General features: G+C 34.3%; 1 protein-coding gene across 1 annotated transcript in view; it reads right to left on the bottom strand.

Moving 5' to 3' along the window:
• Positions 1–27,698, bottom strand: part of CADM2 (cell adhesion molecule 2) — a 304,436-nt gene that overhangs the window by 127,337 nt on the left and 149,401 nt on the right. Inside the window, exons 4-6 of the mRNA XM_004606996.2 lie at positions 26,827–26,979; positions 24,080–24,217; positions 11,168–11,338 (exon numbers count right to left, since the gene is read on the bottom strand). Of these exons, the coding sequence (XP_004607053.2) occupies positions 11,168–11,338; positions 24,080–24,217; positions 26,827–26,979 (462 nt within the window). The remainder of the gene's footprint in view (positions 1–11,167; positions 11,339–24,079; positions 24,218–26,826; positions 26,980–27,698) is intronic.

Genomic DNA, 27,698 nt, shown 5'->3' on the forward strand with positions numbered 1-27,698 from the left:
GTCTTATGTTTGTTCTAAAATGTAAATTCTAATAATGTCATATTTACTAAACACAAAATGTAATAGCATTATATGTTAAATAACACAGTTTTTAACATACAACACAATACAGATATATATATATATAACTGATGAATGGAATGGCGTGCTTAGTTTAAATTTCTCAAAACTCAGAGAAATAGTTATTATATAATAAATAATTATTATGAAAAAAATTATCATTGTAATTTTAAACTATGCAGCTCCATTAAACATATTTTATTAAAGATCCAAGATTTTAATATATGTATATGTGTTTAATGTTAAATGTCTAATAAGTTTAGATTTTTTTAATGTTTTATGAATAATTGAATTAGTTTTTCTGAATAATAAAAACATAAAATTCTAAGGAAACAAATATTTTCTCTGTATTTACTTACAAAAGAACTGTGTAGACCTTTTTTTTCAAAGCAAAATGCCTTTATAGGAAAAAATGTCTTTAGCACACATAGTTTGAAGTATTAAAATATAAAAGCACATAGTTCTTATATATCTTATATGACAAATTATAGACTTATTTAGTAACAGTGTAGTTACTGTTACAAGGTAGATTAAGGGACAAAATATTTCTAGTCATAATTTTAAAAACTTTTTAAACCTAGAAAGTAAACTCACCTCTCTGTCTACTAAACCGATTCAGGATTTGAATTAAAGTAAGGATATCAATCTACCAAATGCATTTTATATATTCTTAGCAAGGATTTTAGAATAGAGCACAATGGGTGATGAAGCTGTTGCCTAATGGAGAATCTTTATTGTCAGAGTGTCAGCATTTATATAATGTTCATCTATCACGAGTGAATACAGAATATAAATAAAATGTTTGACCTGTAAAAAATTCTCAACTTTTTAGTTACCAAGGAACTGTAATTTAAGTGCATATAAAGTCAAATCTATCTTGTGAAAAATGATCGCTAACTTACTAAGTGAAAAGTACAACCATAAACTAAAATTTATATTAATGCATCATTCTATATTTTCAGTCTATTGAGTGACTAAAAACAGTTTCAAACTTAAAGTAGTAGTCATTTTCATTGCTCATGGCCTGAGGCGTATTTTTGCCTTAAAAACAGATCTTTTGTGATAATTTTATTTGTTCACAAAAAAATCACTCCCCATAAGGACTACCAAATGATTCAGTCTATAAATATATAGTCCTTAAATCTATAATGCAAAGTTCTATTGTTCACATCTATACATTGTTTTACTAGAACTGTAATATTGTAATGTTCCTTTTAACTTATAAATATACACACTATAAAAATCTAAGGTAGGTTTTTGTTTTCATAAATGATACTAAGGTTGTTTATGAAAGCAAATGTATCACAGTAGAGATTATTTCTATTTGGTTTAGTGGGTTTAGCTTTTACTTTCTTTCATTTTTTTGGATGGAGTAAACACACTTGTCTTTGCTCTGGATTAACTCCTGGGATTCCAGGGATTGAATTGGGGTTAGTCACATGCAAGCAATTGCCCTACCTGTTGTACCATCACTCTGTCTACATTAAGTGGTTTAAATTTGTCTCTGGAAAACTGTACCTAATTATTTTTGTTGTTGAACAAAGTATGAGTTTCATATTTTCCAAGTATTATTAGTAACACTTGAGTGTAACAAAATTATTCATCACAACAATCTTTTAATGATGATAAAAATGGATGTTACTACTAATACTCATTGTTGTAAAACTACTGTGTCATAGAACACATCAAGTGATTTCTGTTATTGATCTCAATGTAAAAACATGTAACATATCTCTTCATTCTCAGCAATGGAAAACAAATTATCAAATGCTTCCTTTCCAGCAGGTCCGACTTGGGGGGGGGGAACTCCAAGCAATAATAGTGAGTTTTTTGTTGAGATATTGAATGTAATCAAAGTAAAGAGAAAGTAAAGTGAAATTTATGAGCTACACGGGGGTGGGGGGTGGGGGGGAGGTTCACTGTGGTTCTTGGTGGTGGAATATGTGCACTGGTGAAGGGATAGGTGTTCGAGCATTGTATAACTGAGACTTAAACCTGAAAGCTTTGTAACTTTCCACATGGCGATTCAATAAATAAACAAATAAACAAACAAATAAATACATACATAAATAAAAACATGTAACTGAGGTTTGGAGGAGTAATTTAGCCAATTATTTAGTCACTCTGGCCTCTGATCCTTTCTCCTTTGATCTTAATTACAGCAAAATAGAATGTGTTTTCAGTTGTCTTAGACTAGGTTTTGATTCTTTTGATGTGCTCCGTATTAAGTTCTTTGTCCTCTATTCTTCTCCAAACCAAGTCTTTCTCCATCTGATAGAACTGGAACATGTACCACGATTTGCTTTCTTTCATAATAATCCAAACATTTTTAAAACCAACGTACAAATGCTACAAATTTAATACAGAATCAAAATGATCTGCCCTTCAATTTTCTTTTTTTTCTTTTTTTGCTCTTTTACATCTTCATATATATATTTACTGTGATAAATGAAAATGTATTTTATTTATATACTGTAGCCCCAAATATTGCAAGATATGTTTCTCTTTCCACGTCTTCCTCTTATTCATAATTAAAATTAAAATATCCTGAGAAACATTTTGTCAAGGCAAAGTTGAAATTGTTTTTTCGTATCTTGCAAATGAAATAACTGGGATTACTTAGCAGTGTACCATTCTTACTATATATATAGTTTTCTAACCAAGACTTTATGTACCCTTATAAAAATTTCTAAATATAATTATTACAAAAGGAAAGTAAAATCCGACTGAAAAGGTAGAGAAAGAGTAAGGCTCTTGCATATAGCCAACTAAGCTTTGATTCCTATATATGTCACTATAGGACATATATTTCAGACCTATACCTCAGCACTAAATATGTCTGAGACCCCTAGGTATGAATCTGGGCACAAACTCAGTAATCACCCTAAACACTGCAAGGTACACCCCAAAACAAAAGCAATAAAAAGTGTCCCCAATTCATCTTTGTGAAACCTCTTTAGAATTTGCTTTACACGACTCTTAATAGAAGTAATTTTGTCCCTATACACACTAAAGGCATTTGGCAATATCTGAAAGTATTTTTGATTGTTACTGTATTGAGGAGTTTCAGAGGGGATATCACTGACACAAAATAGATAAAGAATACTAATATTCTCCAACATTCTATATTGCAAATAATTTTAGGCCCCCAATGTAAATGATCCCTTTCCTTAAAGTAATTATATTTACTTTATCCATCATCTATTTTTATCCTTATTAAAACCGATTAGAAAGCACTCAAGAAGCATTAAACTATTTTATGTTTATGGGTGTTTCTATTCAGAAGAGATAAGGTTTTGACCAACATGGCCAATAGTTCAAATCAAGGACTCTATAATACCAGAAATTACCTGGGCCTCCTAGTATTGTTCAGGGGCCCCTACGCTGCGTCCATGCTCAGAGACCAGGTGGTATAAGAATCAAACTGAGCTATTGAATGCAAGATATGCCCCTTAAACTTTATACTATCTTTGTAACTTTGAACTTATTTTTTATGAAGTTCAGTTTTATTTTTTTTTTCATAGTTGTTAGTTCTGAAATGAAGGAACTGCTGAATGCTCTGATTGAGAGAGGCCACTAAAATGTTTTTCAGTATAAAAGTCTATAAATCAAGCTGAATGCATGCCTCAACTTTTACTCCTTCTATTAGGAGTCAGAGGGTTGACAAGATTTATCAAGTGTTAACCAGAACCACTTCAACTACAACATTGCCCATTATTTAGCTCCTGTGTAACACTGACTTTCACTGAGATGTTTATTTTTTGTTTGTTCTTTTGAAGTAAAACTTAAACTCTCATTTTCCATTTAACTCATAACATTCTTTTTTTAATGCCCAAAATGATACGGAATGTTTTCTTCAACAGCTTTAAATTCCTTTGCATTTTAGTGAAAATTATTTTTGAGGGAATCATTTTTTAGTTGATGAATATGTTTAAACTTCTACTCCCAAATAAGGAGCCCTCCCAAAACAGTAACCTACTGAGTTTAGTGTCATAAGAAATAGAAAAAATATATATATACTTAAAAATAAATCTGAAATTTAGAGCAAAATAGCTCTAAGTTAACTTGCAAATTAATCTTCTTCAATGTTGAACTGAGTATCTATTTTGATTTGTTTAGGTCAAATACAGAGGAAGAAAATTATTTGTCAGAGACAGGTAACGTTATTCAGAGAAAGAGTATTCAAAGCAATTTAGAAAATACACGGCATTTGAAATTGCTATTTTTTTCTAAAAAAAGGGAATTCAGGGCAAAGGAATGCAAAAAGAGTTGGAGTTTCTACATATGTACTATGCATATGACTATGAACATATGAGTGTAGTCTGTATGGGGCATCAAGAAATACTGTAAATTGTATACATTTTTAGGCCAGGTTCTGAGAGCAGCTTTGTAGAGGTTATATTTTCAAAGCTTTGAATATGAATTTGAACATTATGTAAGAAGCAATATAAAAAACATGTTAAGAATGTAAGCAAATGCGCATCAATTCAACACCAAGTTTTTGAAGCTACTTGGCATTTTTAAAATTGAGTGGATCAGGGAAGTGATTCAAAGCAAATGTCTTTATTATTAAGTTGAGTCACAGGAAGATATTAAGGGAAAAAAACATAGCAGTGAAAACAAATAGAATATGTATATCAATGTATTTGTTCATAGTCATAACTCTCTAATATTGTGTGCTCTATAGCACATTATCCTAAACTCATATTTTCTAATACATCACTTATTAGCCAACTAACATTTTAGCTTAAAATTAGTTTCCTCAACATTTTATTTCAGTTACTATAATAACTGTAAAAGGAATGAATGATGAATAATTTAAAATTAGAAACTTTAATTTTAAAATTTATAGTTAAATAATAAAACTTGGTAGTTAATCAAATGAAATGCACATTAACAGTTCTGGTATGATGATATTAAAATACAGACTATTCTATGTCTTTAATACAATTAGAGGTGCTTTAGAAAGCATAAACAAACCAAAATAGCTAATCAGTTTAACATTGAAGATAGATTAACTCGCAAAATAATTCAGGACGTCCACTTGGTTCACTTGTCAAATTTAATCAGTACATAAAAAGTTTTGATATTTCTAAAGACTCTTTTCTGCAAGGTGGGAGAGAGCTTCCAACACACAGCCTGAGGGCTCAATATCAGGGACCAAGGACGCAGTGTTACCCAGGTTATGATGCTCAGGTACTTGCAGACCTCCAGAGCTGCTCCCAGTGTTGCTCAGGGACACAAATGTTTGAGAAGGTGTCAGGGATCAAATGGGATCAGGCATGTGTAAGTTCTGTGTCACCTCCCCAGTCCTGAAAACTCAATTTGAAGTAAAAAGCCCATATCTTTACTACTTAAAGGACGTTATAGAAAAATCAGAACTTTCAGACTATTTAGGTGTTTATCAAGGTCCCAGATTTACCATGAGGATAAAAAAGAAATAGTACCCAATGAAGTTAGAATATTGATATTGTTTTTTTGTGTTAAAAATCTGTCATACATAGTTTAAGCAATACATTTTTAGAAAAAATACACTTTAATAGAAAATGCATACGTTAAGTTAGATATGATTATGTGCCTATTATGTATGATATGTTAGTGTAACTTAAAACTATTCAAGCTAGAAAGGAAGTTGACATTCCATTTTCTGTTAGCCATTTAGTCATCTGCCACGTTAATTTTAATTAATTATAAAAATTTAATAGTGTTCCAATTTTTTTTTTGCTTTTTTTGGGTCACACCCAGCAATTCTCAGGGGATACTCCTGGTTCTGCACTCAGGAATTACTCCTGGCGGTGCTGGGAAGACCATACGGGATGCTGATATCGAACCCCGGCCCGCCCCGTGCAAGGCAAACACCCTACCCGCTTCGCTATCTCTCCAGCCCCAAATAGTGTTCCATTTTAAAATTGTTATTATATACATTATGTATGATATTACATAACATGAAAATATTGTATGATAGGATAGATATCATGGGGGTTCTATTCTAGCACGTATAGATTTCACAATGGTTGATTTGCTGTTTGCTTGTTTGTTCTTTGTGGAGCTTCCTAGCAGTTTTCAGAGGAAAGGAGTTCCACCTCTGGCTTTGCACTTCATGTTGCTTAATGTGAGGACCGGAGAATGCAGTGCCAGGGGCTTCCTACATCACCCCATGCTGTTTAGAGGACACAGGGTTAAATCCAATAGTGCTCACTGTCTCTAGAGCTATACCCAGAACTATGCTGGGAACCCACTGGGTGTTGACGATTGGATAATAACTGGAGTTTGATAATAACCCTGGTATTATCTTCCCAGCTCCTGTTCCATTCCATGAGTTTTATAGAATACTTAGGGTTTTATAGAAATCTGTCTGCTACATTGTCAGTTATTAATGCGGCATTTTGTCATTCAAAATAAAACTTGTTTTGATTTCAGAAAACTTAACCTTTCCTGGCCCTTTTATACTTTGTGCCTCTGGACCATGGATAATTTGTAGTAGACAAGATAATTAGATAATCAGCATTTCATAAATGAGATGCTAGATGACTGAGATATGCTATTTTAAAATGTTATTTGTGACATTCACCTATCTGTCTAACCAACATAACCTGGGCCAGTTAATCAAGTGCTTTTATAATAAATGGAAAAATAGTGGAATCATCTTTTATATAAATAACAAAGGATAATTCAAAAGAAACCCGAGTTATAGAGATCTGCATGCCTGTGTAGGATGGATTGATTAAGTGGAAATTTAATTATAATCCATAAATTAAAAGGGCAAGCAACCAAACATTACAATTAAAGATTTTTATTATATTTTAAAAATACAAAATATAAATTGTAGACATGTACACATATACAGACTTAAATTTAGAGTTCTCATTTATCTACAGTAGTAGATCAACAGTACTTAGAGTGTTTTTTCAAAATGTTTTATTATTCTGAAATATATTACTAATCAGTCTTTTCATTTTCAATGCTAGCTGATATTTGTGTAAGTTTGTCAATATCACACATAAGAAAATGAGGGTTCAGTTACTTTATTGTTTATGCTTAGTTCTCATTTTTAGTAGCATTATTTTTTCCTGATAGTTAAAATCTGACTAATATATCTGATCTTTTTTAAAGATTAAGTAAGACAAATAAAAGCTATTGCTTTAAAAAGATCTGTAAAAATTGGTCAAGTCATCAGAATTTGGATCTAAAAACATAATGGTGCTTTACACTGTTCAGAGGCAAAGTATGCTCTTACTTACTGTAAGAAACTTGTAGTTCTTTGTGCTTCCCAATGAAAAGTCTGCATTACAATTTCTTACATTTCAAATTTAAAGAAACTCCATCACTGTGGTAGTTATTTTTATGACACTATTTTTTAAAGAAATGATCATTTAAATGATGTAGTTTATATACTGTCCTAAACTGCATATCGCAGGATTATAGAATTCAAACATTTAGTACTGCAAATATTATTCTTTCCATAACTTTTTTGTCATTATGCTTCTTATCAACTTCACATTATTTTCATCAGCCCATCTTTCACAATAATACAGAGACTTTATTTCAGATGTAGTTAACTTTCCATCATAGTTGGGATATATATTTACTCTAGTCATACATGCCAGAAAATAATATTATCTCATATCTAGAGAGAAGGATATTAAATGATTTTTATTTGAATCCATATATGTACTTGTTCATAATAAGACTGTTTTGAATTATTGTAGGAATCTAAAATTTATGTTTTATAATTTCTAGTCTAACCAGCTCTTTCATGTATTTTCCCCTCCTTGCATCCCGGGATATTTCCACATTGTGTATATACCACCTGTGTACATAGGTGCAGTTATAATATATTGCATCTGGAAACAATCATTAAGATATGTTTGCCATTTTTCATAGGTATGTAGAAGACTACATCAAATTTACTTCATTGCTGTAAGTTTGATACAAAATGTTGATAAATGTCTCCTATTTCCACTGTACTTTTTCTGCTCCTTATTCCATCTCTGGGGAATGTTCTGCATCCCTTAAGGAACATTCATCATTATCATCAGTTAGTTTTAATTAACTTTACATACTTGAATGATGGTAGGCTAGATACTAGGAAGCATAATTTAAATAGATCCGGTCTTTGCCTTCTAGCCAATTACATATTAAACCATGATAGAACGAGTTGTTATTTTTAATTGGCCAGCAAGTATAGCATTTCTCATGTAAAAATTTCTAAAACATTAGGCAATTCAATTGCTTTTCTCCATGAAGTTTGCTTAATAATCTATATTTAAATATAGTAATCAGTTAAAATTCTCAGGACATTTATAATGTCAAATAACAATATGTAGTGTATAATAAATATGGATAACATCTAATAAATCTATACAAAATTGCCTCAAAAATATAAATAATTCTCTGGAGTCTAACCAACAACATATAAATCTACTTTGTGATTGTAAGGTGTAATTAGAAAAGATAGTTCTATTTAATAGACTTTATAGCAGATCTATAGTGAGACAGAAACCAGGATACTTAGCAACCATAAAAATAATGCAAAAGTCTCTTGCAGGTTTATTAAAATATTAGTTTAAATATTAAATGTACTTTATATTAGTATTTGTCTAATATATGTCAATATATAAGATACAACCTTTTGCCATGTGTATTACTAATTGTATCACAAATATTAATAGCAAATGACATAGTTTATAAAATATAAGGAAATATATTTTTATATTAATGATTCACAAATATATTTTGTTACATACTAAAACACACGGTTTTTGACATCTATTCCTGCATCTCTATAATCTTTATCAATTAAACTGTTTGACATTTATTCATAACACTTAATACATATCGTGAAATGTGCTGTATCTATTTTGCTTTTCACTTCCTGCTGCATATTTGTGTTGTATGTAACTATTTCTGCTATTGCTACAAACAATGTACACAGGAAAAAAAGCTGGAGTCTTCTGCTCTTGGTGGTTGCAGTGACTTTGGCACTTAGAAATTATTTCAATTTTTGTTTGGAGTTGTACATTTTTCATTGTTATTTACATAACTCCATGTTCTAAATAATACCTGTTACTTAACAAACACTCAGTAAATCCTCATTGAATAAATACATGAAAACAAATTAAGCATGTCAGAAATCAGCATTTAAACTCAGATTTTTAGGATAATGTAATTTTATAGAACACATAAATCTTTACTTCAAATGGAGACTTTTATCACAGATTAAAAATGATCTTAATATTTGAAAAATTGAGCAATATAGGTTGAATATGTAATCCCTGTGCTCTATTGTTTTATTATTATGCAATTATTGTTATTAATTCATTTAAAATATGTTGTTTTTGTTTTTGGGAGGTCCACATCTGGAAGTTCTCAGTGGTTACTCCTGATAGGAGATTACTCCTCACAGGGACCAGGGGACCGTATGAGATGCATGGGTTGAAAGTGAATTGATCACAAGCAAGTGCACCATGTACTATACTGTTACTGCAGCCCTAAATTTTTATTTTTTGTTTTTGGGGTCACACCTGGATGTACTCAGGATACTCTGGTCGCTCCAGGGACCATAAGGAGACCTGCACTTCTGCACTTGAGCCAGAGACAGCTGCATGCAACTCAGTACATTAACTTTAACCCTATACACTGTGTCTCTTGTACCCTTCAATTATTTTTTAAATAATATTTAAAGTCTGTCTACAATGGTACATAAACTTGGAAAACTAACCACAATTATATGATAGATAATAATCCACCATTTGCTCATTTCTGAAATATTCAATGTCTGTAATTTTAATTGTTTATAAATGTGAATACAGAGAAAAATGTCTTGCCAGGTTATTTGAATGGTAACATAGAAATCTATTGAGATTAGATACTCACCTGAGTATTATATAAATTACTGCCCTTTTGTCTAATGGAGTCATCTAGTTAATACTGCTCTTACCACCTATAAATAATGATGCTGAGGGCAGGTAGGTGATACAAGGTTTAAGTCTCCTTGAAGCTTCCCACCTCTGTTTGATGTCTTGCACCACATAGTCCCCCAAGGGTCCTTGAGTTCTTACACAGAACCACCAGCCAAGCTAACCATTAGTTAGCTGAGGATTTTCCTGAGCACTGTTTGGGAGCACTCTCCCAAATAATAATGACAAGGAAGGAGAGGAAGAGAATGAAGAGAAAAGTGAAGAAAAAATAATGTATAGACTCTTGCACTCATCCACAATTTGCACAATTTGTATGCTTCATAGAGATTTTTTTAAGTCTGGACTGGAGCAATAGCACAGTGGGTAGGGCGGTTGCCTTGTACATGGCCGACTCAGGTTCAATTCCTCTGTCCCTCTCGGAGAGCCCAGCAAGCTACCAAGAGTATCCCGCCCACAAAGTATAGCTGGAAAGCTCCCCATGGTATATTCATTATGCCAAAAACAGTAACAACAAGTCTCACAATGGAGACATTGCTGGTTTCTGCTCGAGCAAATCGATGAACAATGGGATTACACTGCTACAGTGCTACTTTTAAAAACATGTATGGAGGGAGTAAGTGACAGTAAGGTGGGTGATTCTCTTGCATAAAGCTGGCCTGGCTTCAAACCCTGGCACTACATATAGTCCTCTGATCCTTACTGGGACCACAAAGCCAGAAGTAAGCCCTGGGTGCAACCAGGTATGGCCCTAAAACTAAAACACTAAAAACACAGAACATACTATATTGTTCATCAAAATATTTCTCAGATGTCTAGCTCTAATTGATTCTACTAAAACTTCAAATCATTCAGTCCCTTAAATGTATACAATATACAAAAATAAAAAACACAATTTTGGGACATTTAGCTGGGAATTATGATATCCCTATGATAGCATTTCTTATGATATCATTAGGATATCAGCCTATGATATCTTATGATATTTTAAGTTGTCTTTCTGTCTAGAAAGATATGCAGGCAAGGATCACATTGCATTGAAAATGATTCATTCAAATAAGAGTAGTTCTGTTTCAATTCGCAGTAGATTTTGTTGCACATTTGTGGATGTTCCAGGTAAATTTGAAATTTAAATGCAAATGAAGAGATTTGCTCTTATTCTAAAAGAAGAAGGAACAGCATTTACGTACAGTGTATTTCTAGCACCTGCATTGCCACTTGTGGGGTGGCATTGAGGGATTCGTGGTCTACTCTGCAGATCACTGCCACACCATCATCACTCCGGTCCACTCGAAAATCAAGAGTGCTACTAACAGTGAACGTCTTACGATTCGCATCCTCTTCTTTTAGATATTTCACATCTGAAAAGAAAACAGAATTTTTTCAATTGCATGACATTCAAAAAGCAGCAGACTTTATTCCAGACATACATGGAAGTCACCCTATGTTTACATAGTCTTAGAAAATTGGTATGTGCTAGTTTCACATTTCCTCCTCTCAACTTTGAGAAATGAAAATTAAATCTTTTTACTTAGGAAATGAAAAATAAAAGAACTATAAGTTTACTAAAGATAACCTTAATTCTTGGAGTAACCAGTCCCTTTGGTAAGAGCAAACACACAACTCTTGTGTTATACATAAAACAATGTATATAAGCTACAATTTGTACCTTGAAATTTTAAGATGTACATAATTTACTAAAAATAGCTAAATGAGAAACTTGTGGTCTTTGGTTAAGAAAAAAAATTATGTGTGTATGAATTCTACAAATACTCAAAAACTTTGAAATAAATATTATTCAAACTTGCTTGTGAAGAATCAATTTCAGATTAAATGGGAATTATTACTTCAATATGTTAACTTATGTCATATTGTTTTTTTGTTACTGTACATGATTCAGTTTCATCTCAAATTGGTGAAAATAGGGATCATCTTTCTTTTTGGGAAGGGATTTAGTGACAGTTTTGCTCTTCTCTGAGATTTTTGCATTTAGAAATTTTTTTAGCATTGCCTTTATAAAATATAAGACAAAAAGAAGGAATGATCTCTTTAACATATAAGAAAGCTATAAACACAATCATAGTTCTCTGATATAGCAAATAAATTGTGATTTTTCCCCACATTTTGGTATATCATAAATTTATATAAAATATCTTGTTTTATAATTTTTATATATTTTATTTAGCACTGTAGCACTGTCGTCTCATTGTTCATTGATTTGTTCGAGTGGGCATCAGTAATGTCTCCATTGTAAGAATTGTTACTGTTCTTGGCATATTGAATATGTCACAGGTAGCATGCCAGGCTCTGGCTGCAGGCCGGATACTCTGGGTAGCTTGCAGGGCTCTCCAAGAGGGACGGGGTCGGCCATGTGCAAGGCAAGTTCCCTACCCGCTGTGCTACTTGGCGTATTAGATATGCCAAAAACAGTAACAACAAGTCTCACAATGGAGACATTACTGGTGCCCGCTTGAGCAAATCAGTGAGCAAGAGGATGTCAGTGCTACAGTGCTACATATACTTTACTATTAATCTATGCCCGTGGCTTCTTGTTCATTGCTCTGTAATTGTAGCATAAAAAGTTATCTTGATAAACTTCCTTTTTGGTGGAGTTGGGCACACACTGTGATACTCGGTTGACTCCTGGCTTTGCACTGAAGGATCACTCCTGGAAGTATCAAGGAATATATTATACAGGGTGCCTGGAATTGAACCCGGGCCAGCTGAGTTCAAAGCAAGTGCCCTACCTGCTGTGCTTTATCCTGGGTTCCTTCATAAACTACTTATATAATTATCACATACGTTATATGAGAAATTACTCAAAATCGTTGCTTCTAATTGTTTACTTCTAATAACAGCTGCGTTTTAAGAACTCACATCTGCTTCCTTTAACTGTTTTCTTCCTAAAAGTATAATTTAATGCAATATTAATTAGACACATAAAATCTGATAGCAATAGTATATAACATAAAATTTTAATGATCATCATTGAAATGAGATAAACAAAGGTACAATTTGTTGCTTTTAATATTAGCTTATGTGACAGCTTAATAGTCTTATTAGATGGCATAGGATGAAAGGAAATAACACTGACTAAAGCCAATCATGTTCTTTCCCTGTATTTCACTCCTCTCCTCAGATAGTAGCAGAAAAGCAAAACTATCCTCAGATAGTAGCAGAAAAACAAACTGTATCTTTTCCTAATTTATAGCTTTATAAGATAGCTGTTGTGTTACACAACTGTAGAATTAGAAAAGGTTTACTTTATGTTGCATAGTTTGGTGATATCATTTGCATTGTCATTTTATGCTTTAAATAAATTTTCTTTTTTATTTTTCTCTTTGTTTTAGTCTTTTCCTTTCCTGTTTTCCTCTTTGGCATAATAATACATAGTATTGTAAGGTAGAGCAGTTTTCCTTAAAATGGTGTGCATAAAACCACATTTTGGTCTTGTTAAAATGCAGATTCTCATTCAGTATATTGAGAGGTGGAGCCTAAAATTCTGCTGTCTGACATAAGCCATATTTAGATGAGCAAGCCCCAGTGGATACATTGATACTAGATATGTAACCAATTACTCTCTCTCTTTTTCTCTCTCTCACACATTCTCTCTCTCACACATGCTCTTTCTTTCTGAATCATCCCTCCTGTCTTCTTCTGTTCATTGCTTTTATTCTATTCTTGCTTTATAATTTTTAAATATATTTATTCCTTTATGTTACATTTTTCAAAGTTTAGGGTCTTGCATACCCTGTGTGCTGATGTCTAAAACTTGAACTTTAAGATCATTTTCGATCAAAATTTGTAAAAAGTGGTTTTATGATGAATCAGGTAATAGTTTCCAGTGACAAGTATTCAAGAAATTCATGATGCATCCATACCATACTATTTCAACCATACACATGGCATTTTAATGATTTAATACTTCTGTAGTGACATATATATATGTGTGTGTGTGTGTGTCTGTGTGTATGTCTACTTGCTGCAGAGAACAAATTATAAATTATATATATCTTATATATATCTTAATATATTATATAAGATGACTTGACATCATTTAAAAAAGAGTAATCATTTTGGGCAAAATACAGTGTATAGTTATTGCTCAAAGGCTCCAGCAGGGAGATTGGAGATGGGTTGGCAGATTAGGTGCCTAGTAACAAAGGCGAAGAGATACTGGTACTCTGGCATTCTGGTTATGGATATGGTATAAAAACAGAGTATCCTAAGACACATTAATATTACCATAGATCATGATACCTCAAATTTTTTAAATGTAAAAAATCAACATCCCATTTTTTTAAAAGCTGTCTAGCATATGATTCAGAGATTCTGCTCCTAGGCAGTTACCCAAGAAAACAAATATATTTATAGATTAAAAAAAAAGCTATGCATAATTATTCATAGAAGCTTGAGTGCAATGGGATAAAACTGAAAACAACCCAGAGTATATCTCTGGAAAATAGATGAGCAATATAAATCCACATAATAATTATTCAATAATAATTAAAAAGTCTTCACATATGCAATCACTTCACACTTCACATATGCAATATTTTGATGAATCTCAAAATATTAATGTTGAGAAGAATCAACCTCAATAATATAACTATATGCTATAGAATTTGATTCCTATAATAGCCTAGTATAGGTGAACTAATGTTTAAAGACATAGCATGGAATTTCCTGGGAATGAAATTTGATGGAGGTATAAAGGTAAAAATGAAGTTAATAAAAAAGAAACATCCACAAGCTTTTTAATTAATGAATATCTTCAACATCTTGAGTGTGGTGATGGTTTTATTAGTATGTACACTTTAAATATAAAGTATTAGTCTGTAATACTAGTTTTAAATATAAGAATGAAAATATAAGAAAGAACATTTTAAATATAAGAAAGAAATTTACTTTAAATATGTCTGTCTATCATCCCGCTGCTCATCGATTTGTTCGAGCGGGCACCAGTAACGTCTCTCATTGAGAGACTTATTGTTACTGTTTTTGGGATATCCAATATGCATGGGTAGCTTGCCAGGCTCTGCCTCCAGGGCTTGATACTCTCGGTAGCTTGCCAGGCTCTGAGAGGGGCGGCGGAATCGAACTTGGGTCAGCTGCGTGAAAGGTGAAAGCCCAACCGCTGTGCTATCGCTCCAGCCCAATATAAGAAAGGATGTTTACTCCTCTGGTATTCACTTTGCCAAACACTCAGACTTACAAAGAACAGTCATTTTATCTCTTTTCAAAAATGAACTTAATATAGTTCACATGCAGTCTGCAGAGATTCGATGTAATGCACCTGACAAAACTCAGAAAACTCAAATATATGCCTATTTGTCCATCACACACTCACATTTGACTTATAAATATCAGTAATATTATCTTATTTTTTGTTTTTATAAGTATTCAGTCTGAATCATATTTAAATGGTCAGCACTACTCAAAGTGTTAAGTATGAACAAAGCTCACAGCACATGCAAAAGTATTTATAAATACTTTTAAATACAAAAATACTATTTTTTTTATTAGTGCTGAGAAATGTCTCCAAGAAATGGAGCAGATGCTTTGTCTGAAGGAATCTCAGGGTCCATCTTCAGCACCATTGTGTTCCCTGAACGCCAAGCTAGGAGCACTGCCAGGTGTGACATAAATAAGTAAGTAAATGACTAAATAAATAAACACCTTGAATTAATCTTTATACAAATAAAATATAGAAAGTTTAACTCTAATACCCCTTTTTTATTCTATGTTTAGCTTTAGAAAATTTATAATCACAATATTACATGTTAATATTTCAGTCATTACAAATTAAAATTTTCTAGAGCAGATATTAAATGAAGCAGAAAATAAAACTAGCTGTGTACACCTAATAGAATATTTAATAGAATATTTAAAGAATACAATCTGCAGTTTTTCAAAGTAGATTCCACAGAGTTCAAAAGAGAAATATGAAACAAGCAAAGCTATCACAGACTATTGTTAAGGTGTTACCTTTTTAAAATAATTGTTGAAGCAATTTTCAGAAATGTTAAAACAGGAGGGCATATTTTGATTTAATTTTATAGACTCATAAGAATAGGATTTGAAAAATACCTAAACTATTAGGATTCAATTTTTGAATTTAATAGGTTGGCGTTCTCTCCCTTTCTTTCCCGATATCAATTAATGCCTTTCTTACTGGTCTTTAATTATAGCAATCCCAAACCATAGTGAGCTTTTACCAAGTTACTGACTAAATGCTTTTTTACTGACTAAATATTTTCTAGACGTGAAATACACTATTTCACATTCGAAGTCTGCACTGAGACCAGCAAACTAAATTTTTCAAGTTAATTCTGGTAATTCTAATTAAAGTAGACTAAAGGCCACTTTTTTTGAGAAATGCAGCATTCAAGATTCAGACTTGTTTTCAGGTGCTTAAGTATCCTTTTGTAAATAGTTCACAACAAAATCACACTACATCTAAATTGAAAATCACTTGCTATGTTTGATCGATATTAGAATACGTATCAGAAATCTTGTTCTTGCAGGCAACTAAAGATAAAGCCAGGGGCTGGAGCAATAGCACAGCGGGTAGGGTGTTTGCCTTGCATGCAGCCAACTCGGGTTTGAATCCCAGCATCCCATATGGTCCCCTAAGCACCTCCAGGAGTAATTCTGAGTGCAGAGCCAGGAGTAACCCCTGTGCATTGCCGCGTGTGATCCAAAAAGCAAAATAAAATAAAATTAAATTAAAAAAACAAAGCAAACTTAAGCTTAATGGTCAAATGTGAACCATGTGATGCATAAACTTATAGTGTAAAACTAATGCTATTGTGTGCACGGGTAAGCTTCAATAATTTATCACAAAGTCAGGAACGGGGGTTGGAGCGATAGATCAGCAGGTAGGGCAAGTTTTCCTTGCATGCGGCTAACTCGGGCCGAGTCTCACGCATGATCAAAGTCCCACTGAACCCAGGTAATACGGAACTTTGTGATCTTGAACTCTAGGGTCAATGGGACCCGGGAACAGAGATCCTTTGCCTGCTTCCCCCAGTCATGGCCACCCAGGGGTCACATCCATAAGCCACCTCCTGCTGGCATCAGATAATCTGCTCATCAGCCACCCTCCAGAACTCACAACTGCTTAACCCGGAAGGGAGCATAGAATGAGGCCCCCCGTAACCATGCCACTGGACTTGAGCGCCAGGCTGTTTTCACTCGAGGTACCATAGGGGGGTCGGGTGAGAGCCCTCCCTGTCCCAAGGGACCCAGCTTCGGCAGCTGAGCTCCACTAGGCAACCACACAAGCTCCAGAATGCTTTCCACAGGCTCAGGCCAAGCCTCACAAAGTGGCTGCATAACACATCATAAGATACTCTTTACCCATTTTACATAAAATCATAGAGGGAAATACACATATATATGTATTTCATATATATTTACATATATGTACACATACATATGTGCATTTCGTGTATATATGTGTGTATATACACACATATATGTGTATATATATATATATATATATGCCTCACCAAATGAGGACTCTGTGGTGTCAGGTGCCAGGTTGTTTTCACTCGGGCCCCGAAATGGTTGTGGGGGGGGGGGGAGGTTGAGAACTCTCTCTGCCCCAAGAGATCCAGCCCTGGCAGTCAACATCCACTACCCAACTGCCACCATGCTCTAGGCTACTTTCTGGACTGACTCATTATAAGACACTTTCTACTCGTATTTCATCACTGCAACACCATATTTTATGGAGTTCAGATTTTATGGAGTTCAGATAGTAGGCAACAAATCAGAGAGTAGTGTATATATATATAGAGCCCAGCAAGGTAGCAGAGTATCCTGCCCACACAAGCAGAGCCTGGCAAGCTTCTCATGGCATTTTTGATATGCCAAAAACAGTAACAATAACAGGTGTCATTCCCCTGACCTGTACGAGTCTCCAATTGTTGGGAAAGACAAGTATAGAGAGGCCGCTAAAATCTCAGGGCTGGGACGAATGGAGACATTACTGGCACCCGCTTAAGTAAATCGATGAACATTGGGATGACAGTGATATGGTGATACATATATATATATGTATATGTATATGTATATCTATATGTATATAGATATAGATATCTCATTTCCTAAAAAAAGAAAGAGAAGGAATATCACAAAATTATACAATGTCTGAAGTTTATAATAATATTCTGTATAAACTAAAGTAAAATCTACCTCAAAAATATGTTTTTTATAGTATATGCTCAAACTACAAATTACTAAACTTATACATGGATGACAGTTTATATAAATCCTTGGGAACTTAAGGGAGACAATGAATACCTTCCTCATACACTGCAGGAGAAAAATTCATTTATCCTTGCTAGACAGAAGATTAAAATCTGTAGAAAGGCATCTGGTGATGAATGTAGTTTTCTAGAAGTACTATAGGAATGTCCAAGACACTCTCATGGTAGAAAAAGAAACAGATGAGAGCTGGAGCAATAAAATAGTGGCTAGGACATTTGCCTTGAAAATGCCCTACCTGGGTTTGATTCCTGGCACCCCATGGCCCCAGAGTCCCAAGAGTAGTGATCGCTTAACACAGAACCAGGAGTTAGTTCTGAACACTGCCAGGTATGTCCAAAAATTAAAACAACAATTGCAAGTTGAACATTGCAAATTTTTTTCCATTTAAATATAAAGGTTATAGAATAAAGCCAATTTTTCCTAGAGAATTAAACCTCCTCATAAATCTGTAAATAACAGAAATTTTATTATTTACCTGGTCTCCAACTTTCAGTTTATCTATCATTTTGATATCTCAGAAAATGTTACGATTACTTCAATTGCATGATTCAATCTCATGTTTTTGAATATATGAATACATCATATAGATAGATATTTTCTTTAGAAGTTTTTAAATAAAAAATCAAGTGAAGGCAAGCACTTAAAAATAATATTTAAATGTAACCAAGCTTTGAAAAAAGAAGAAATCTTCACTATGTAAGAATTCACACTGGCTGCATGGAAAATGGTGGCGGCAGCATCATCCACGTGGCTAGAGCTACCCCCTAAGACTTCCACCCAGAGGTAGGAACTTTGCAATGTTGTGGCTCATAGGCGATCATGGGAAGGGGGTGTTACCGGCACGCCCTCGGCCCAGATAAGATCTGGAGCTGCTGGTCTCGAAACAGACCCTCTGCTCCTAAAGAATATGATCCAAGAGGTCTTCTAACCCATTTTGGCACCCAGAGCGGCTTCTTACAGAAATGCATCTAGACTGTGAACTGAACTAAAATATCAGAAATCCAAAACCACGCTGCCACTGTCACGGCCATGCAAGCTCATAGAATCTTGATTCTCAGCAATGAAAAGAAATTATTAGATCATGCCTTTTCAGCAGGCCTGATTGTTGGGGGAAAATTCCAAACAATAATAGTGAGTTCTCTATTGAAATACTGAATGTATTCAAAGTATAGAGAGAATAAAATGAAGATCATTAGCTACTTAGGTGGGGGCTGGATGGGAGGGGGTATATTGGGGTTCTTGGTGGTGGATCATGTGCACTGGTGAAGGGATTGGGGTTTAATCATTATATGACTGAGACTTAAACCTGAAAGCTTTGTATATTTTTCCAGGATTATTCAATATGATAAAATAAAATTTTAAAAAGAAAAAAAAAGAATTCACACTGTCTGGAGTTGGAGTGGGAGTTAGGAGAGGGGGTCTGGGGACACTGGAGGAGGGAAGATGGCACTGGTGGCAGGATTGGAGATAGAATATTGTATGACAAAAACCCAACTATATAATAATTTTGTAATTCACTGTGTTTTCATAAAAAGATTTTTGGATTAAAAAATAAATCACTTCTTGAGCAATGGGACTTTCTTTTACAAATGACACTGGGAAAATAATCACACACACAAATGAATTTAACTCCTATTTTATGCTATACATTGCAATAAATTCGAAATGAATATTAAGCCTGCCTCTATAAAATATATGGAGAAAAACATAGGCAAAAACTCTCCAATATTTTTACTTTAGATGTTATTCAATATGACCCCTTTGACAAAGAAAATAAAAGCAGAAGTAAGTAAATGGGACTATAACAAAATTAAAACCACTTCAGTCAGTAAGAAATTAGACCTAATATAAAAAGATACCCTACTGGATGGGATAACATACCATACACACACACACACACACACACACACACACACACACACACACACCATAGTGGAATATTAACTACATATGAGAAAAGATGAAAATTTTCCACTTAATAGAATTGAATGCTGTCATGTTAAATGATTTGAGTTAGAAAGTAAAGGGTAAATACCAGATACTTGTTCTTATATGTAGAGTATAAAGAAACAAAAAAAGGGATTAGAAAATCCCCAATGCAAAATTTATGAATTGAACTGGGAATTGAGGAGGTAGAATAGGGGAAGGAGAGGAATGCTCAGAGGAATACAAGAGTGCACCTTGCAATGTTCTGGAACCACATGATGTAGATAATTAAACCCAGGTAAGGTTTATATGAACCTTAATTCTTGTACTATCTCAGACTGCGTCTTCCTTTTTGTTTTTATCTCATGAGACTTTTTTAAATCTCATTAGTCTCTTATTTTTTCACAGAAGTAGTGTTTTCTAAAAATATTTCATAGTTTTTATTTCTATTTAACTTATATATGCTCAAAATGCTTTTTTTTTTCTATCAGTGGCTGAGACTTTTCATTGTTCTTTTCTTAGTTTCTTAAAATGTGAGATTAGAGGGTCTGGAGCAATAAGTCTGGGTATAAGTTTCTTGCCTTGCATGCAACAAATATAGATTTGATTGCTGGAACTTCACATGGTCCTCAAAGCTACTAGGAGTTAATGCAGATCCAGGAGTAAGGAGTACCATGGCGTATGCGCTCCCCAAAAATGTAAAATTAGATTGATAAACTAAATTTATTCTTTTTTAACTTAAACAACTAGTTTTTATGCATACATATACACCAATCTCTGTCTTTTATCATTTTTCACTTGAAATTAATTCTGTCTAATATAAGAATGTCTGCACCTGCTTTTCTAAGATTTTCATTTGTTTGTATAATTTTTTCACCATGTTTTAAGCATGTTTATCACTTAAATGCACACCTCATTAGCAAAAAAGGTTAGTTTTTGTTTCTTAACCTATAGGGCCACTATGTCATTTGATTAGTGAGTTCAATCTGCTGGACTAAGTTTGCTATAAATCTATATATTGCATTTGTCCCCTATGGATTCTGGTGATAGTCAAACTTCTCTATTGTCTTTGGCCTTCTCTTATTTTCTCCTCATGCCTTTTTTATAATGACCAGTGTTCATTTGTCTCATCCTGACTGTTTCTTCCAGAATTTTTGTATTGACGTTACCATGATGTTTGCACCTAAAGTTCTAAGTTTCTATCCTCTATTATACTTAGTGTATCAATTTCACTCTAACAGACACATTAGTATACTTATTATTTCCTACTTTTTATGTTTATTATCTGTTTTATGCTTATTACTGTTTTATGTTTATTATCTTATTACATACAAGTGGGGTTTTTTCTATAGGAAAGCACTTAGTATTTCTCACAGAACTGGTTCAGTGTCCAGGAATTTTACTTGTTGTTTATCTGAAAAGTTTTATATCACTCCTTTTAATGTGAGTGATAACCTGTCACTGTCACTGTCACTGTCATCCCATTGCTCATCGATTTGCTCGAGAAGGCACCAGTAACGTCTCCATTGTGAGACTTTTTGTTACTGCTTTTGGCATATGAATATGCCACGGGTAGCTTGCCAGGCTCTGCCGTGAAGGCAAGCTAACCTTCCTTAGCTTGCCGGGCTAAAATTCCACATAGAAGGTTTTTTCACTTTAGATATACTACACTATTCTTTTCTGACCTTAGAATTTCATTTGGCAAATCTACTTTAAATCTTATGGAGGTTTCCTTATATTGAGTATTTGCTTTTCTCCTGTTGTTTTAAAGATTTCATTTGTATCTTTCACTTTTGCCATTTAAATGACATTGTTTCTTGGTGCTGGTTTGTTTTTTCTATTAGACTCCTGTGTCTCAAACTCTTGGAGCTTCCTTATTCTGGGTATCTGTCTCCTTCCTCTGCTTAAAAGATTTCCTTTCTATTATTTTATTTCTTGAACTAAGTACTCTTCTCCACTCTCTTTCTCTCTCCTTGTGAAGCCAATGTTCTATGACCGTTTTCCTTATGGTCTTAGAGATCTATTTATTTATCTATTTATTTATCAATTAATTTTTATTTTAGAGGGGATTTGATCAGAGGTCAGTGAGCCTGAGGGTATTCACAGGGATTCTTCGTCAATTGGAAAGTTTGCATAGGATTTGTGGTAAAATGAATTTCCCAAGACATCCCATTGTTGCTCTGAAATTCCACACCCATTTTCACTGCTTGACTTAGGGTTGGTTTCAGTCAGGGCAGGCACCTAATCCCTGCATTATCTCTCCAGACCTTCAGTTTTCAAAATTGTGTTTTTTCCAGTTCTTTTATTTTTTATGATGTCCTCCACCATAGCGTTGAGTTCATTCTATCCGTGGTTTCTGTCATTTTGTTTTAGAGCATTTCTGTCTTGATTTGTAATTAAACTAGTTCTGCTTTAGTTGATGTTCTTTTCTATAGAGTTTCTCATTTCACAGGGCATTCCTGAGATCATGCTTTAAAGTGATTTAGAGAGTTGGTATGTCCTATGGTTGTTTATAGGAGTTTGTTTTTATCCATCAATACACGCAGAATCCTCCATCTGTTTATTGTGTCTCGTCCATGTAATATCTAAGTGTAAGGGCTTGAGCCGGCCTCAGTACTAATTTGTGAGTCACATTCACTCATTCCAGTAAGAGATCATTGCTTCAATTGGTATGGATTGGACAGTCACTGAGAATTTGTTTTCATATGGTCATGTAACTGCTACAATACAAAGGTCTAGAAAACCTAAGTTTTTAGGGTTCAGTGACTGAAAAATACTCAGGCCCTGACTTTCTAGCAGAGTATTAGTGTTCGCCCACACCTAGCAACAACTCTTCAATGCACACAAGCAGAGCTGGGAAATTCTGTGGTCCACAGTTAAGGTTGTTTAAATAAGGCTTCTCAAGGTAACTGATTTGAACAGGTCACAGGTATAATGAAATTTTCAAAATCACCAGTGCCTTTAAAACTATATTTTAAAATTTGGGCACACCTGGGTGATTCACAGGAGATCTCAGGCACAGCTTTGCAGCACACCTCCATTCTAGACCTTCGGACTGACCCGAACCTCAATCAAGATCATGAGTTTCAGAGGAAGCAGCGTACCAACATCAGGAGGTTTTGAGAGGCAACTCGTGCAAGGTTTCTAGTGCCTGGATGTCCTTTCCTATTTCCTAAGGTACCAAACATGACCTCACACGACTCAGTAATATGAGCTTGTGCAAGGTGTTGAGAAGATGCCAATCCTTAGATATTTCTTGCCTTCTGGAGGTCCTAACAGATGCAGCAAACAGTGCTTATACCCTCCCTCCTCTTGGCTATGCTTCTGGAATTTCAAAGAGTGATTCCTAGTTCTGGATTCATTGATTTGGGTTGCTTACTAGCAGTCATCTGTGGGCTAGGAAGATGTGGGTTTGTCTAGCTACACTTAAACAGTCATCACCCAGCCACATTTTATTTACCCTTAGCCTGGCATAGTTAGAGTTCAACTCCAACTCTTCAGATGAAAATAAACAAGGGATACATTATTGTTATATCTACTTTACATAAAAGAATACTATATTGTGCAGAAATGATATCAATAAAGCTTCACAAGCAGTTCCTTTAAGAAATGGATACTGTCTTTCAAAGGGCACACAATTAGAAAGAGATCTGTTTATATGTTTTTGTTTTGAAATCACACCTGTTGGTTCAAAAGGATTATTCCTCGTTCTGTGCTCAGGGATCATGGCTGTGTTCAAGACACCATATAGGGTACAAAGGTGGGTTGAAACAATCCAAATACCTTACCTCCTGTACTATTTATTACTCAGGACAGAAAATGACTGGTTTGGAAGGAAATATGTTGTGTTTGATATCAAGCATAACTATTTTCTACATATTTATTTGTGGACTCTTTACCTTTAATCTCTTTATCATTTTTGAACCATCTTATATCAGCTGCAGGTTTACTACCGGATGTTTTACAAGTCAGCTGCATCAAATCTCCCTCCATAACGGGTGATGAAAATCCACTAATTTGAGGCTTATCAGGAACACCTAAAATTCAAGAAGAAGAATAAAATAAATATTATTCTCTAATGTTGGTTTATTGTGATGAATATTTGACAAACAGAACTCAACAGAGTTAACTGACCATAAATTTTAAAAAAGAAACAAATAAACCACCATAGAATAAAAGCATTTATGATATATATATGAATATATATAGTTTTACATATAGTCTTTCCCTATATGTGCATGTGTATATATACATCTTCTATATTCATAGACTCTAAACCATTTACAATGCATAAAGCACTGTTTAAAATAAATTTACAAAGATTGGAGTGATAGTACAATAGGAAGGTGCTTGCTTTACATGAGACAGTTCTGGGTCCCATCCCTGGAACCCCATATGGTCCCTCAAGCCTTGCAAGGAGTGATCCCTGAGTGCAGAGCCAAGAATTAGCCCACCAAAGGAGTGGCCCCAATATTAAAAAAAAAAAAAACTAAATAAATCTACTTGTGGAGGTACTTTTTGCAAATCTTAAAAACAGCCATTCATTTATATTTTAATATTTATAATTACAGGGGGCTGGAGCAATAGAACAGCGGGTAAGGTGTTTGCTTTGCACGAGGCCGACCCAGTTCAGTTTCTCCATCCCTCTTGGAGAGCCCAGCAAGCTACGAGAGTATCTGTCTGCACGGCAAAGCCTGGCAAGCTACCTGTGGTGAATTCGATATGCCAAAAAACAGTAACAAGTCTCACAATGGATATGGTACTAGTGCCTGCTCATGCAAATCGATGAACAATGGAACAACAGTGCTACAGTGCTATTAATTACAGGTATTTAAAAAGGTAGATTTGCCACTTGGGAAAAAAAATTCTCAAAGCAAAGTTTTTCTCCTTTTCCTTTTCTTTCTACTAAAAAAAGTTTTAACTAAAATATCACCTTTTATTTCTGATTCATTAATCTTAATAAAACCTTCAAAATATTTTAACCTTCTTTTAACTTTGTTCAAGAAAATGCATTTTGGTGTAACTTTTTTAAATAATACTTTAGGTATGCCTACTGTTTATTCATTTTTAGTGGAAAATACATCTTGGTGTTTGCATTAAAATACATTATATTTTTGTAGAGTATATTATTTTTAGTGCTAGCCACTTATAACCCTTTCTAGTCAAAGTCATCTAATAGATAAGCAGATAAATAACATGCAGAGGTAGTTCATATGTGATTTCAATGGTAGAACATTACACATTCTTGGGGCTCAATAGTCTGAAGTGATGGTAGAGGTTTAGTACTCTTCATATAAAATCACCCAGCAATCAAGGCAGATTGAAAGATTTTTTATTGTAAAATGTGTGCTATTTAATTCAGTTTGCAAGAATCGAATGTAAAGATGTTGAAAACAACAGTAAAGAACTAATAACATCAAAACAAAGATAAATGACACATCAACATATTCCCATTAATTAACTAGTTTTCTTTTATGCCTACTATCATTCATATTACTTCTCAAAATTATGTCACACCACCATTTACTAAGCTAAAATCAGTCAATTATATATTCTTGAGGTCTCAAGAACAATACATTGACTTTAGGCAGCTGTTATCCTGAAATACTGCATTTTAGTGGGCATATTGAATCCCTAGTGCCAAGTTGGCAAAGATTTATATAAAATCGTCCCACTGGGAATTGCAAAGAAACATATTTCATATCCTATGCACAAAAGCAATTCACTAGCTGGATTAACTTTAATAGTCCTAACCCAAAGAAGAGCATGCATTAGTTCCTTCAAATGCAATGTTATGCCTTTATCTATCAAAAAAAGGAATATAAGTTCAGGGCAAAAAAAAAAAATCAATCTTTAAATTCCTCTAACGTGTTCAGTACACAGGTGTGTTTCAATGAACTGCAGCAATTTCAGCTGATTGGGCCACTGACGTCTGTGGAATCACAGAGAGCTCTGAACTGCAACTTTATTTCTTCAGAATCTCTATGAATGTATTGCTTTCTGTGTCACTTTAACCTTTGGCAAAATGGTCCAATATTTAGAGAATAAAAAGCACAAAGAAGCTACAAGCTGCATGCACAAGTGACATTAAGTACTTCATTTAGGAATCTAGAAAACTACAGAGTCAGAAGACAAAAAGAACAACATACAGAAATACCAGGGTCATTTAAATGCACTGAACTAGACAAGGGTTATATTTAAAGTCTTAAGAATCCAGAGGACTCTCATAAGGTGACATACAAAACGGAAGGGCATCTGAAAGACATATTGGATTTATTATGCTCATTGTTCTGTGGCTTATGAAAGGGCCATGTGTACACTATAATGATTAGACGCGGAGATAGTTTGTTTGAAACAATGAACCTGCTGTCAAAGAAACAATGGCTGTGTGCTCTTGCAAAGTCTTATAAATTTTTACACCTTCCTTCTCCAATTGATAAAATGGGAAAGCGACTGTTTCAAATGTCTTTTGCTATATTCTACCAGAAAGGAAGCTAGAGTACATCTATTAGTCTAATCACACACACACACATACACACACACACACACACACACACACACACGTTTGCTATTGTATCATATTGCTCTAGCAAAGACATTGCTATGCTTGTGATTACAGAGTGTCAGTACCTTGCCTTGCACTTACCCAGAACAGTGAGATAGGCCTTGGAAGTTTTGACAGGCATTGTAAATAAAGAGCAGGTGTACTGTCCTTCATCCGAGAGAGATACATCACTGACACTGATACTCAGTTCATGCCAGGAAGCCCGCACCAGCTCGATCCTATTGTCTCTTAAAGCTGAAAAGAAAATAAATATAGAAAATGAGAGTTATACTGCTTGAAAAATCCTGTCGTTTTAAACTATGCATTTATAGTACAACACAAAATATTGTCTTTAGCCATATAGCTGAATTCTATGTCCAGGGCCCAGAGACATAGCACAGGAGTTTAAGTTCATGCCTTGCATGTGACCAATCTCACTTTGATCCCTAGGACAGCATGTCCACCAAGCACACTGGCTGCAGACCTGGAAGATTCTTTTGCCTCCAACACCACAGGACCTGTAAGCCCTCAAGTACGGCTGAGGTGGCCAAATAATTGCTAGTACTACAGTCCACCTGTCCCTCGTACTGAATCAGTGATCTAGTTGGCTAAGATTCCCTGGGAGAAGCTTCCTGGCCTCCTGAGAAATGCTGGAGATTCTTCCACACCCTCACCATAAATTAAATGCATAAATAAATTGTATGCCCTCGAAACAGTTTAAAGGATGATTTCAATGTGTTAAAATATTTTAAATCAAAGTAAAATTATATTACCCCTAACGCTATCAATTTTAATTAAATGATTACATCTTTTAATGCAATGGGCTGGAACGATAGCACAATGGACTGGAGTGATAACACAGTGGGTAGGGTGTTTGTCTTGCATGTGGCCGACCCAGGTTCAATTCCTCCGTCCCTTTCAGAGAGCCTGGGAAGCTACCGAGAGTATCCTGCCCGCAGGACAGAGCATGGCAA

The sequence above is a fragment of the Sorex araneus genome, chromosome 2 (genome assembly GCF_027595985.1).
Source record: "Sorex araneus isolate mSorAra2 chromosome 2, mSorAra2.pri, whole genome shotgun sequence".
NCBI lineage: Eukaryota > Metazoa > Chordata > Mammalia > Eulipotyphla > Soricidae > Sorex > Sorex araneus.